Genomic DNA, 16,085 nt, shown 5'->3' with positions numbered 1-16,085 from the left:
GCGATCCTCAGGACTCACCTGTCGGATCCCGAGGCGGTACGCCATGATCCGGTCCACGGCGCTCGGGTTCATCTGCGTCCACTGCAGCTTATAGCCATAGACACGCGGACGGTTCTGCCACAGCGGGTTATAGGTGTCATAATAAAACTCCGGAGGATACGCTTTCCCTGCACGGAGAACACACACCCACACACACACACACACACACACACACAACACACACACAACACACACACACACACACACACACACGATTTCAGCATGATTCTAACGTCACATCACAGCCATTGGCAACATAATATTAATCATTAATATATATATATATATATATATATATATATATATATATATAAATTTAAATGTAGGTAATATTAATGTAAAAGCATGCACAGATAAATATTAATATTTAAAAATAGAAGGTAATATTGTCCTAAAGCACAAACAGATGCATATAAAATAAAATAAAACATATGAATAAATAAATAAATTAAAAATAAAATAAAATATTGGCCTAAAAGGCATAAAAATATACAAATATCAAATAAAATAAAATAAAATATTGGCCTAAAAGGCATAAAAATATACAAATATCAAATAAAATAAACTGTATTGTAGGTAATAATAATGATACACCAATACATCAATGATCCACTGGAAATAGCAAAAAAATATTATATATGAAATAATATATAATTATAAAATGAGTAAATCTCAGGGGGAAGAAATAAAATGATAAAATTAAAATAAAATAAATATAATTCATTAATTATACAATTAGTGAATAGATAATATTAATATAATAATATAAATTAATGAAACAATAAAAAATAAATGAATAAATTAAAAACATAAATAACACTGTATTACAAATGAACAAATTAAAATAAATATCAATACAATCAAATAAAACACAATATATGCACCCATTTCACTTTTTGGTATTTCTGAGTAAAACAGGATGTTTAACAAGTGACTTTCTGCATGATCAATTAATTAGATGGTGAAAGTGTGTAAATGTATGAAGTATATGAATGTCTCTGATGAATAAGAGGGGCTGATGATGTCAGAATAATATCACTGATGAAAGCATTGATTTCACGTTTACTGTCAATGAAGAACAAACATTTCCCAAACTGTTCCAGTGCTTTAACTGAGAGAAACAGCGAGGCTGTGAATGAAGCGAATGTTAAGCGTGCGTCAGTCGTTTGCTGGTGTTTCTGTTTCTAATGATGCACAGATTTACACTCGCAGGAGCAGAAGTACAGTACAGTATCAACACTACAGTATGAGAGCGAGCTAAAAACAAGAAGAGAAGGAAAATACAAATCATATCATCCAGAGGAGTGAACAACCAGAAGCAGAACAAACCTCTTAACGTTTAATAAAAGCTGAGAGGACAGTCGATCAAATTCAGAAAGCACTGTTTTGTGGCTGTAAGCACTTTATAATGCTTGTGGCTAATAGTTCAGCCAGTTAAAAAATAAAAAAAAATTATATTATGAATGAATAAATTATACATTAATTAAATGAAATAAAAATAATGATAAATAAATAAATACAATTCTATTATAAATGAATGAATAATATTGTAAAAGAAAGGATGCATTAATAAATAAAAATAAATACATTAATAAATATATTAAAAATCAATAAAAATTTATTTAAACTTCTAAAATTAAAATTAAAATTATATTATGCCTAAATTATTTTGTATAATCAATGTAAAACAAAAAATATATAAGCAAACAAATAAATAAATATTAAGTTAAATGGTAAACAATTTAAAAATTAAATCCTATTATGAATGAATTAATAAAAAATAATAACAATGAATGAGCAAATAAATAATTTATAACTAAAAATGTATTACAATTTTTAACAAATATAAATAAATATATGAATGAATGAATGAATGAATGAATGACTGTTAGAAAATTTATAAGAAAATATCAGAAAATGAACAACTCAGAAAAACTGTATTTGAGCATCTATACCTCACTGCAGATTGACAAATGACTAAACAATGTCTAACCAATGGTGAGAAGTCTGTCAGAGCATAAAGCAGAAGTAAAGGAGCGTCCCAGACTTCATTAAAGCATCTTTCCAGTAAACTCTCTGAATAGCTGTGTTTCTTCCAGCAGCTTTACAGACTCCAGGCTCAATTTGAGCAAAGCTGCGGAGAGAAAATTGGCCTGTAGAGCTTTCAGAAGAGCGTGATCCGAGGACACTTTCAGCTCTGAAAACAAACTATTGCTCCGACACTGATCATCTCAACAGCGATTTCTGCTTAAAACACAGCACTTCCATCCTCACAACACAACGAAAGAGAAGAAAACATCAGAGCCTTACCAAACTCACCACTCATACATTCTATTAGAACTCAACAGAGAAAAACAAATACATAAAGAAATAAGTATAACATTGCATGATAAATTATTAAATTAATGAATAACTGAATCAATTATATTAGAAATGGATGATTGACTGAATAAAAATAACAAAAATAATAAAAAATAAACTTATTTAAATTTAAATAAATTTTAAACTTAATGTAAATATTCAATCAATCATCGTATTACTGTATTACAAATAACTAAATAAAAATAAACAAACAAATAAATATAAAACAAGATACATTTATTAAAATCTATTATGAATGAAAGAATAAATAAATAGATAAAATTATAAATGAAAGATTGAAAAATTCAAATAAATAAAAACAGAAATCATACTGTAATACTAATGCAAATAAAAATATATAAATATAAAATTACATGATAAATAAATAATTATATTATGAATGAATAAGTAAATTCCATTAAATGAATAAATAAATGGACAAATAAATGAATGAAAGAAAAAATTAAAAGAAACAAATACATTATAAAAAAAAGAAATTACAGTTTTAAAAATGTAAATAAAGTTCTGATATGTCATAGCCACGGGGGATTGGAGGCACCCCCCCATTATTAAACATCAATTTATAATTCACAACTAATATTATTAATATTATTATTTTTACTTGTCCTCTTCATTGTCCTCCACCCTCTTCCAGTTTTAATGAAATCATTATTATTATTATTAAAATTATTATTATTATCATTATGATTAATATTATTATGGTTATTATTGTTGCTAATAACATTTGTTGTCTTTATTATTACTATTATTATTATTATTATTCGTCTTTATTTATTTTATTTTATTTTATGTATTTTTTACACTACTTATATCTGTTATCAATCTATTATGATGCTATTTCAGTTGTATGCTTCCTTCCCCAACCCTAGACACAATGACAGACACAAGCGCACGTATGCTCACAGACATATGAATGCAAATACAGAACTTAATCAGAACGGACTTGTCATGTTGGCCATCAGTATATATGTTTATTTGTCTGTGTTTCTGCATTTTGGCACATGTAAATATTGTCACCTTCTTTACTTAGTGTTTTGCTTTGTTTTTTCTTCTCTTATATGTTTGATCTATGGGGTTCTGTATTTGGTACATGTAAACATTGTCACATTCTTTACTTGCATAATAATAATAAAAAAATAAACTCCATTATAAATAAATTTATGAATAAAATCTAATCTTTATAAATAAATATATTAAATGATAAAAAATATAAATATTAAATTATATTACAAATGAATTAATTCATAAATAGATCAAATTATAAATGAGTGAAACAAAAACAAATAAATAAATTAATTTAATTTAATTTCAGAGTGATTGACATGGATTTTGACTTAAAATGCACTACTTTCATTCTCAAAACACTACAAGAGAGGAAAAGATCAGACCAGAATAACTCATTTACAATGTTATCAAACTCACAAGTCATCCATCCACCCGTCCATCCACCCACCCATCCGTGCGTCCATCCATCCATCCATCCGTCCGTCCGTCCATCCACTCATCCATCCGTCCAACCACCCAACCATCCAACCATCCATCCATCCGTCCGTCCATCCACTCGTCCATCCACCCACCCAACCATCCATCCGTCCGTCCGTCCGTCCGTCCGTCCATCCACTCATCCATCCGTGCATCCATACACCCATCCATCCACCGACCCACCCATCCGTCCGTCCGTCCGTCCATCCACTCATCCATCCGTCCGTCGATCCACCCACCCACCCAACCATCCGTCCGTCCGTCCGTCCGTCCACCCACCCAACCATCCATCCATCCATCCATCCGTCCGTCCGTCCATCCACTCATCCATCCACCCACTCATCCATCCACCCACCCATCCGTCCACCCGTCCATCCACTCATCCATCCACCCACCCATCCGTCCACCCGTCCATACACTCGTCCATCCACCCGTCCATACACCCACCCATCCGTCCGCCCATCCACCCGTCCATCCACTCATCCATCCGTCCGTCCATCCACCCGTCCATCCACCCACCCATCCGTCCGTCCATCCACCCACCCGTCCATCCATCCACCCATCCGAGTGTCAGATATGATAGATTTTGTGTAGAACATCTCATTAGAAGACGGATGGAGGGATGAGGGTGAGGATGAGAAGAGATGGAGCGATAAAGGAGGGATGAAGGAGTGATGGCATCTCTGCGCTGAAGGCTTTATTGACTCATCGCAGTATCTCAGCATGAACATTAACGAGCGGATGTATCTCATTATCAGTAATTCACCTTAAAATGGAAACGACTGGAGCGTTAAATGAAAGCCAGAGCAATAGAACAAAACCTAACAAAGCAGAGCGACAAGCCGCTTCACACAAAACACGGTCTGGATGTTCGTTCTGAGGATCAAAACACAACTGTATCGATCAGATCCAGCAATTCTGTAGTGAAATACAGCAATAAACGGGTCATGTGGTGAGAATATGGTGATTTCACAGTGAAAATGTCAATTCTGTCTGCATTTATTCTCCCCGGCATCGTTCCAAACCTTCTTGCAAGAACACCGAGGTCCAAACAACACTGGACTCCACTGATTTTCATTATACGCACAAAAAATAATTAAAAAGCAAAAATCAACTAAAAATGAAAATGTCACTTTTGTCTGAACTACCTCTTTAAATAATAAAAAATATATTAGGCTAATATAAAAAAAAAAAAAAAAAAAAAATCAGCACTTGACCCCACTGACTGTATGTCACGATGCACACAGCAGGGAGGAACGAGGAACACGGAGACGAGGATGTAACTCAAAATAACAGTCTTTACTTCAAACAAGGCAGGGCAAGACAAGGCAAGGCTGACACAGACAGGAACACCAGGGAGTAACGAGTAGACCAGACGAAATCAAACTGAACAGACAGGACTATAAATACACAGGATAATCATAGATAATTAGACAAACACGGCTGGACAAGAATTAACTAATAATCACATTAAACAAGGACAGGAAACAAACCAAATATGGACACAAGAGGCGGGAACACAAGACACACACGGCAGAGGACTGACACTGTCATTATTTGCATGAAAAATAATTAAAAATGAAGACAAATTAAAAATATATATATTTTTTTTCTGAACTACCTCTTTAAATAATAATAAAAACATATATTTATATTTATATATAAAAAAAAAAACACTGGACCCCATTGACTTTCATTATATGCAAAAAGTAAAAACCATTTTCTCTAGTGATTATTCTAAATGATGACAGAATATACATTTTTGGCTGAACTACCTCTTTAAATAAATGTATTTATCTTAATAAAATCAATAACATTAGACCCCATGGACATTCATTACTTGAAATAAATAAATAAATAAATAAATAAATCTGACTTTCATTATACTGTTAAAAAAAAAATCTGATTATTCTACATGATGACAGGATTGCTATTTTTGGATGAACTGTCTCTTTAAATAAACTACATTTATTCATATTCATAAAAACAGAATCATAATATGTACAGTCAAACTAAAAACTATTCTGACACTAGATATAATTTTTGATATTTTTATACTAGTGGGTGCAGGACACAAGTAAACCGTGATATATTACACCCAAAAAATCTTCATACAGGGGACTACCAGTGAAATTTATACAAATTTGAGAGCAAATGATTCAGACACGTTTGACCTGAGCGTGTTTTGCTTCAGTGTTTTTTCTTTAATTGCTAATGCGACCTTTTTCCACCACAGACTGAACTAAACGAAGCATTGCTTGGTAATTGGTTGAGCTAAACTGGTATTATCTAATTGTGTCTTAAATTTAACAGCTGACAGCTATTCAACCCAATTCATTACATACCTTTCTATCAAAGTTATCTGACATTATCAAGATCAATTTGTTCTGACGCAGTTTAACTCTAAGTTCTTGTCATATTATATTACCATTTTCTAAACTATAGTGAATAAACTGTGATAATGTGAGAAATGTTGAAGGTGTCTGAATAACTTTAGGTCTGACTGTAGTTCTTGATGAAGTTTCTCAGGTTTGGTCTCCTCAGGACTCCAGACCCACAGATGTCCTCACAGCCGGCTCAGACCGGATTACTGCTGTTAACCAGAGCCGCAGGACGCCTCTGATCCGGCCTTAAACCCACTGAACCAAGTCTCCTGCTGAAGAAGATCTCAGAGTTTCTCTGCATGAGCGACCGGATCCAAGAACACAGGAGAACATCTTAGAGAATAGGCCCTTTCACACAGTAATACCAGTAAATTGCCATAAAATTAAAATGATCAGTAAATTCAAAAATGCGCTGCTCACACAGGTAACAGCATACCGTTATTTTCTCAGTAAAGCATCTGTTACGACCTAAAACCAACTTCAGCTCTTTGCATCTAATCAGAGAGGCAAGGACCGAACATATACAGTTGAGGTCAAAAGTTTACATATCCCTTTCAGAATCTGCAAAATATTAATTATTTTACCAAAATAAGAGGGATCATACAAAATGCATGTTATTGTTTATTTAGTACTAATGTGAATAAGATCACATAAAAGATGTTTACATATAATCCACAAGAGAAAATAAGAGTTGAATTTATAAAAATGAGTCAGTTCAAAAGTTTTCATCCCCTTGACTCTTAACACTGTGTTGTTCCCTGAATGACCCACAGCTGTGTTTTTGTTTAGTGATAGTTGTTCATGAGTCCCTTGTTTGCCTGAACAGTTAAACTGCCTGCTGTTCTTCAGAAAAATCCTCCAGCTCCCACAAATTCTTTGGTTTTCCAGCATTTTTGTGTATTTGAACCCTTTCCAACAATGACTGTATGATTTTAAGATGCATCTTTTCATACTGAAGACAACTGAGGGACTCATATGCAGCTATTACAGAAGATTCAAACACTCACTGATGCTCCAGAAGGAAAAACCATGCATTAAGAGCCGGGTTGTGAAAACTATTGGAGTTTGAAGATCAGGGTAAATTTAACTTATTTTGTCTTCTGGGAAACATGTAACTATCTTCTGTAGCCTCTGAAGGGCAGTACTAAATGAAAAAAATGATATTTAGGCAAAATAAGAAAAATGTACTTCACTGACTTGATTTTTCTGCAAACAAGACAATAATTTTTACTTGTCTAGAATATTCTTCTTGATTTAAGAATTTTTAGATATCTGGGCTGGAAACAAGACAAAAAATACAAGTAAGAAAAGCATTTACTTTTTTTTTTTTTGCAGTGAAAACAGGAAACCTTGACTACACCTAACCACTAAATAAAGGTGCTTCATGATGCTATAGAATCACATTTTTGTTTAAATGGTTCCATAAAGAATCTTTAACATCTGAATAACCTTTCTGTTTCACAAAATTTCTTTGTGGCGAAAGAAGGTTCTTCAGATTATAAAAAGGTAAGAAAGAGATGTTTCTTTAAAAAAAAACCTTTGACTGAATGGTTCTTTGTGGAACCAAACATGGTTCTTCTATGACATTGCTGTGACGAACCTTTTAAGCTCCTTTATTTTTAAGAGTATGCCTCTTACTGAAAATACTTAATTATTCAAAAGTCAACGAAAAACAACTCAAAATCAAAAAAAAAAATCACTCCTGCAAGGAGAGGAGAGGGGATGAGCGATCTCGCCATGAGGCCAGAGAGACCTAAACAAAGAGCGAGAGATCAACGCCATCCAATTTTTATAGGAGACTCCACCTACAGGCTAAAACAAATAAATCACTCTCGGGAGAATTCCTCTTCTCGCATACCCACGTAACAGCACCATTCACACATCCATTTCAAAATAGAGGTCAATTCTGTGACATCATTAATCAGAACTAACCTCTAAACGGCCTCCCTGTTGTGTTTGCAAACATGGAGGGGTAACGTTATACGCGATCAGTTGTTTGTTGATGTTCTCATTTTTGTGTCAAACGTTCACATTCATGCTGCTTCTTTTGGCCCAGAGACATCGAGTTACATGACTTCAAACTGAACGTCTCGGTTACGTATGTAACCCTCGTTCCCTGAAGAAGGGAACGGAGACGTCACGTCGGTGACCGACGAATTGGGATCTCGCTTAGAGAGACCAATCCCCTACGAGAGTATCTAAACGAGCCAATGCACATTGGCATGCGATTATTGCATCCAGCTGCCGCTAATCACAGCGTGAGTATAATTAGGCAGCGGGTGCAGCGCATATTCAGGTTTTCGCTGAGGAGCCGAGCCGGTGACCCGGCCGCTCAGCGGTGGTACAGCAGCCGTGGCGACGGGACGTGGGAGCGCAGACCACCTTGTCGGTTGATGTACGCAACGGTCGCAGTGTTGTCCGTGCGGACCAGTACGTGTTTGCCTCGTAAACGCCTTCTGAGACGGACCAAGGCCAGACGTACCGCTAGCAACTCTAGGCAATTGATGTGCCAGTGCAGTTGGGGGCCCGTCCAAACCCCCGACACCGCAAGCCCGTCGAACGTGGCACCTCAGCCGGTGGTGGAGGCATCCGTGAAAATCACAGCATGCCTGGAGACCTGTTCCAGGGGCACTCCTGCCCGCAGAAACGAAAGGTCTGACCACGGGGTGAGGGTTCGGCGGCAGGCTGGTGTGACTTGGACCCGGTGAGTGCCACGCTGCCACGCCCACCTCGGGACTCGGCCATGGAGCCAGTGTTGAAGCGGCCTCATATGAAGCAGCCCCAGCGGCGTGACTGCCGCTGCAGCTGTCATATGCCCCAGGAGCCTCTGAAATTGTTTCAGTGGGGCCGCTGTCCTGCTCTTGAACGCATTCAAGCAGTTCAACACCGACTGAGCACGTTCCTACGTGAGGCGTGCTGTCTGACTGACCGAATCCAACTCAATACCGAGAAAAGAGATCCTCTGCGTCGGGGAGAGTTTGCTCTTTTCCCAGTTGACCTGAAGGCCCAACTGGCTGAGGTGTGACACCAAATCCCTGTGTTCGCACAACTGGTCCTGAGACTGAGCCAGTATGGGCCAGTCGTTGAGGTAGTTGAAAATGCGAACGCCCTGTTCTCTCATGGGAACAAGGGCTGCCTCCGCAACTTTCGTGAAGACACGGGGTAACAGGGACAGCCCGAAGGGCAGGACCTTGTACTGACATGCCCGTCCTCCAACGCAAACTGCAGGAATGGCCTGTGGCGCGGAAGGAATCGACACATGGACGTACACGTCCTTCAGGTCGACCGCTGCAAACCAATCTCGGGGACGGATGCACCCAAAGATGCGTTTCTGCGTGAGCGTCTTGAACGAAAGCCTGTGAAGGGCCCAGTTCCAGACACGCAGATCCAAGATTGGTCGTAACCCACCGCTTTCTTGGGCACAATGAAGTAAGGGTTGCAAGCCCTGTCTTCATATCGGCGGGAGGGACCGGCTCCATCGCGTCCTCCGCCAGTAGGACAGCGATCTCTCCACACAAAACATGAGCATCAGCTGCCTTCACTGCTGTGAGGTGGATGCCCCTGAACTTGGGAGGAAACTGAACCGCATAGCCGAGTCAGATGGTCCACTGGAGCCAGCAAGACGGGCTGGGTAGACAGGCACCCAGACACCGTACAAGCGGAGCAGCGGGACCACCGACGTACCCGCGGTGGGGCAGCGAGGTGGAACACAGGAACACGGCCCGTGGCGGACCAAGGGGTCTGAGTGTGCGGTGCGCGCTTACCTGGTTCCGAGGTTTGGCAGAGGGTGCGTGAGTAGGGCCTTTGATGACGCTCTCGAACCGCCCACTGCTGCCAGCTGGCGAAGAGGAGGATGAGCGCGGTCCGGAGTTGGTCCGTCCGCGACTCTCCATGCCCTCTTGGGACCCAGGGCAGAGACAACCGCTTCTTGCCCAGAAATCTTCAGCTCACCCTCCGATGCAGCAGTCGACGTCTGGTCATCGGGAGGAGCGCCAGGGTAACTGCTGGTGCTCCCCTTGTAGAGGGCCCAGCACGCTCCACTGACAGCTCAACTGGTTTTGGAGCGCAAGAGGGGCGATGGTCCATCAAGGGTTGGTTCCCTGGAGGGTTTGCCACCATGCCACCGCCTGAAATGGTCCCCGTCTGTCTGCAGCCAGAACGAGAGCCAAATCAAGGCAGGGGTAACAGAGCAACTCCAAGATGATCATCTTCCCACCATGAGAAGATGCCTCATCCACGAACGCCACCTCAGCATGCTTACTGCCCAGGCATGTGAGGCAGTGATCATGACCATCACCCGGCACCAGGTAACGACCGCATCCAGAAACGCACGGGTGACACGTTGTCTGAAGCAAGACCCAACTCGTCTTTACAAAGACGCAACGTCGAGTTTGCCAGATGCAACGTCGTCTTTAAAAAGACGCACCCGTGAATGCTCTTTTAGAGAAATCACTCTTTCAGTGTGCTGAAGCGCACAGGGGAGATGGCCACTTGCAACACAATCAGGGGGTAGTGCAGCCTGATGTGTGCAATCCACTCGACACAGGAAGAACCACCGCCGCTGAAGCGCCGTACTGCCAGCACGAGAGTCTCCCAAAGAGCGTGCTTAACTCGTTGAATTCACTCGTCAGCAGAGGTCAGGAGCAGAACAATGTAACCGCTCGGCTCCGAAGCGAAAAGCTGAATATGCGCTGCACCCGCTGCCTAATTATACTCACGCTGTGATTAGCAGCAGCTGGATGCAATAATCGCATGCCAATGTGCATTGGCTCGTTTAGATACTCTCGTAGGGGATTGGTCTCTCTAAGCGAGATCCCAATTCGTCGGTCACCGACGTGACTCGGAGTGACCGACTGATAGGGAACTACATAGTGTGGAGTAAACGCGTCATCTGAGTCAGAATGTTATGAATGTTATGATTAGCCCTGAACTTTTAAATTTCTTCATTGAGATTATAATCATTGAATTTTAAAACACAGCCGCCACAAAATCAGACTTTAACTCCTCTTTTTACTTTGAGAGCGTTCTGAGGTTAAATACAGATTTAAAATCATAACAAGAAATAATTTAATGGCGATGATACGGTTTTTGAAATCAAATCTTTGCATAGTTATGACAGCAAACACTGACATCTAACAATGCCTTGAAAAACACAGTTAATCTTAAAAAATAAAGCATATACATAAAACAGTTATGGAATAAGCATGTGTCCTATTCTGTGTCCTAAGCTCCTGAAACATTGCTGTCTCATATTTTAGAGCAGTCACTGCAATTCGGGAAAGGAATCAATCAAATCTGTTTGTGTGTGAAAATATTCAGATGTAACTCCCTTTGTAATCGTTAACATTTTCATAAGTAACTGTAACTTAATTACACTATTTTTTCCTCAATAACCGTAACTGATTACATTTATTTTGTAATTAAATGACGTAATTCCGTTACATGTAACTAGTTACTCCGTAACACTGGTGTTGGGGAAGCTACTCTGAAACGGCAGCTTGACCAGCTACAAGCTACAAGTAAATTAAAGTAGTTGAGCTACATTCAAGCTACCCTTCTGAAAAAGTAGCTATATCTACACTACAAGTTACTATCAGAAAGTAGCTAGCTACATTGAAACTTTCACTTTATTATTATTATTATTATTATTTACAATTAACATTACATATAACTGAATATTTGTTAATAAAGAATCATAATGAAGTTATAGGTAAAATATAATAAGTTATAAGTAAGATATTTGGGGTTTAAAACAACACATTGTAAAGCAATCATGATTTCAAACAGTATGGTGAATTCAGGTTCAAGTTATTTCAATGACAAAAAGTGTCCCAATTGTTTGATTTTGTAAACTATCCAATACACACAATAATAAAATATAGTTATATAGTTACATTATCTCAAACTGACTGTCAAAGTGCAAAATGTATGCAACCATCAATATCTCTCTATATCTATCCATCCATCCATCCATCCATCCATCCATCCATCATCTATCTATCTATCTATCTATCTATCTATCTATCTATCTATCTATCTATCTATCTATCTATCTATCTATCTATCTATCTATCTATCTATCTATCTATCTATCTATCTATCTATCTAGTCTTTCTGTCTGTCTGTCTTTCTGTCTATCTATCTGTCTGTCTATCCATCCATCCATCCATCCATCCATCCATCCACCCATCCATCCGATCAGTGCTCTTTCTGGACTCTCTCTGGCAGACGGAGCTCTGAGCAGATGGCAGAAATGGCAGAGACGAGTCTGAACGACCAGCACATTAAAGATGCTTCATGATGATCATCTACACTGAACTACAGAGCCAAACACAGCAGAGAAACACTCCAGCAGTGTCGCGTCTGAGGGACAAACTCCACTCGCTCACACATGGATATCAGTCATCGGTCTTGGGCATAGCAATACCCTAGCAACAGCATAGCAACCAAGTACACCATAGCAACCTGGCTGAAAATATCAAACGGTTGCTATTTGGCTGCAGTAGCTAGAGTGCTCTGGGTTGTTGCTATGCAGTTGCTAGAGTGTTCTGGACACAGCAACACTAGCAACTGCATAGCAACCAAGTACAGAACACCATAGCAACACTCTGCAGTTGCTAGGGGATTCTGGGTAGTTGGCAGGGTGTTGCTATGCAGTTGCTAGGGAGTTCTGGGCATAGCAACACCCTAGAAATTGCATAGCAACACCCTAGCAACTGCATAACGACCACTTTTAACAACCTATGCAGTTTCTTTGGTTTCCTAAATGGTGGCTAGACTGTTGCTATGCCCAGAACACCCTAGCAATCACACATAATGCCCTGGCAACCACCAAGTACACCCTAGAAACCACCCATAACACTCTAGCAACCTGGTTGAAAAGATTAAACAGTTCACTAGTTAGTTGCAGTTGCTAGGGGATTGTGTGTTATTGCTAAGGTGTTCTGGGCATGGCAACGCCCTAGTAACTGCATAGCAACGCTCTTGCACCTAAAAAAAAAAAGGCATAAAATGGCATAGCAACCACTCACAATGCTCTAGCAGCCACCAAATACACCCTAGCAACAACCCAGAACGCCCTAACAACATGGGTGAAAAGATCAACCAGTTGTTAGTTGGTTGCAATTGCTAAGGGAATCCATGTTGTTGCTAGGTAGTTGCTATGTTGGTAGGGTATTGCTATGGCAACGGCTGCTTAGCAATCCAGATGAAAAGATCAACTATTTGCTAGTTGGTTGCTGTTTCTAGGGGATTGTGGGTTGTTGCTAGAGTGTTCTGTGCATAGCAACTGCTCTGGGCATTGGTGCTCTGGGCATCTATTAATCTATCCGTATAACTACAGTATCTATCTAGTACTGCTACAGTATCTATACAGTACTGCTCCCCGGGCGCCGCAGCATAAATGGCTGCCCACTGCTCTGGGTGTGTGTTCACAGTGTGTGTTCACTGCTGTGTGTGTGTGCACTTTGGATGGGATAAATGCAGAGCACAAATTCCGAGTATGGGTCACCATACTTGGCCAAGTCACATCACTTTCACTTTTTATCTTTCAATCTCATCTATTTATACAAAACCTATAGTTTTCTACCATCTTTAGGTAAATCAGCTGTCCCTGGGTCATGTGGTGTAGAGTGGGCGGAGTCTCACCGGTCACCAGGAAGGTGCAGCGCCCCGGCCCCACCTCGTTGATGACGTCACAGGTGTACTCGCCGTAGCCCTCGCGCGCCAGGCTGCGCACGCTGTAGTCTGTGTCATCGCGCGAATCAAAGGTGCCAGCGTGCAGCAGCCGCGAGCCCAGCCTCCACTCGTAGCGCAGCACACGGGACGGATGAGCGCGCAGAACATGGCAGTTCATGGACACCGGCCGACCCAAACCCTGCCGCACCTCCTGCCACACCGGCTCCACCGCCGGAGGATCTGAGAGACAGACAGAGAGAAAGGCATTACTGCAACGCATCACAAAACAATACACTTTTGATCAACAGTGAGGATCCACTGGAAAGAGCAACCTATATAAGGTGCCCTTAGCATACTATTTCCAGAATACTGTGATGAAGACATGAGTAAAGACTGCAAAATAAATAAACTACGATAAAATAAAATAAAATCAAGTAAAATCAAATAAAATCTGTATTACCGCTTAGTTTGGTCTGGAATTCCAATTAAAAAATAAAATAAAATAAAATAATTGTATTATACATACAAACTGTCAATCGTCACCATTATCGGAAACTGGAAAAATAAAATAAAATAAAAGCTGTATTATACATGCAAACTTTTAAACATCACCATTACCGCTTGGGTTTGGGAAACTGGAAATGCAACTAAAAAATGATTAAATAATCACGCATTAATGTCTATTTTGGCATTTAAATGTATGTATTTGGCAGATGCTTTTATGCAAAGCAGCTTGCATTGAAAGTATGCATTTTATCCATGTGAAATCCTTCAAATGAAAGGTGCTTCATCTCATTTAAATATTTTTTTCTTTTTATTTGGATCCTGATGGACTCAAATTGAAACACTGAATAATTCATATCAAATGAACGAATCAAAAAGAAACTTGAGTTCAAAACCAAAGAATCAAAACAAGCACTCAACTGGAAACAAATGCCAAAATAAAAAATAAAATAAATTTAAATAAAAAATAAAAAAATCATAATTTAAAATAAGATTAAATAAAAGCTGCATTATACATAATACATTATACATAAAACTAAAGATTCAAAACAACTTAAAACAACTCACAGACTGATTAAACAGAAATAAAATACAACCCGAATTCTGGAAATGTTGGGACGTTTTTTAAATTTGAATAAAATGAATACTAAAAGGCTTTCAAATCACATGAGCCAATATTTGATTCACAAAAGAACATAGATAACCTAACAAATGTTTAAACTGAGAAAATATTAAATTTTCTGCACAAAATGAGCTCATTTCAAATTTGATGCCTGCTACAGGTCTCAAAATAGTTGGGACGGGGGCATGTTTACCATGGTGTAGCATCTCCTCTTCTTTTCAAAACAGTTTGAAGACGTCTGGGCATCGAGGTTATGAGTTTCTGGAGTTTTGGTGTTGGAATTTGGCCCCATTCTTGCCTGATGTAGGTTTCCAGCTGCTAAAGAGTTCATGGTCGTCTCTGATGTATTTTTCATTTAATGATGCGCCAAATGTTCTCTATAGGTGAACGATTTGGACTGCAGGCAGGCCAATTCAGCACCCGGACTCTTCTACTACGAAGCCATGCTGTTGTAATAGCTGCAGAATGTGGTTTTGCATTGTCCTGCTGAAATACACAAGGCCTTTCCTGAAATAGACGTCGTCTGGAGGGGAGCATATGTTGCTCTAAAACCTTTATTTACCTCTCAGCATTCATAGTGCCTTCCAAAACATGCACGCTGTCCATACCGTATGCACTTATGCACCCCCGGCCCATACCATCAGAGATGCTGGCTTTTGAACTGAACGCTGATAACACGCTGGAAGGTCTCTTTCCTTTTTAGCCTGGAGGACATGGCGTCCAAGATTTCCAACAAGAATGTCAAATTTGGACTCATCTGACCATAGAACACTTTTCCATCACTTTAAAATAGTCCATTTTAAATGAGCCTGCTGGACCATGTTCACATATGACTTCCTTTTTGCATGATAGAGCTTTAGTTGGCATCTGCAGATGGCACGGCGGATTGTGTTTACCGACAGTGGTTTCTGGAAGTATTCCTGGGCCCATTTAGTAATGTCAATGACAGAATCATGCCGATGAGTGACGCAGTGTCGTCTGAGGGCCCGAAGACC

General features: G+C 39.5%; 1 protein-coding gene across 1 annotated transcript in view; it reads right to left on the bottom strand.

Annotated features, from left to right (window-relative positions):
• The window catches only part of LOC306843535 (MAM domain-containing glycosylphosphatidylinositol anchor protein 2-like), a gene marked incomplete at both ends in the record, with an annotated part of 198,681 nt that overhangs the window by 19,106 nt on the left and 163,490 nt on the right, over positions 1-16,085 (bottom strand). Inside the window, 2 exons of the mRNA XM_079375063.1 lie at positions 19-167; positions 13,935-14,204. Coding sequence (XP_079231189.1) covers positions 19-167; positions 13,935-14,204 — 419 coding nt within the window. The remainder of the gene's footprint in view (positions 1-18; positions 168-13,934; positions 14,205-16,085) is intronic.

This window comes from Barbus barbus (genome assembly GCF_936440315.1).
Source record: "Barbus barbus genome assembly, chromosome: 24".
NCBI lineage: Eukaryota > Metazoa > Chordata > Actinopteri > Cypriniformes > Cyprinidae > Barbus > Barbus barbus.
The sequence above is the reverse complement of the archived record's forward strand: the minus strand, read 5'-3'. Positions and strand labels throughout refer to the sequence as shown.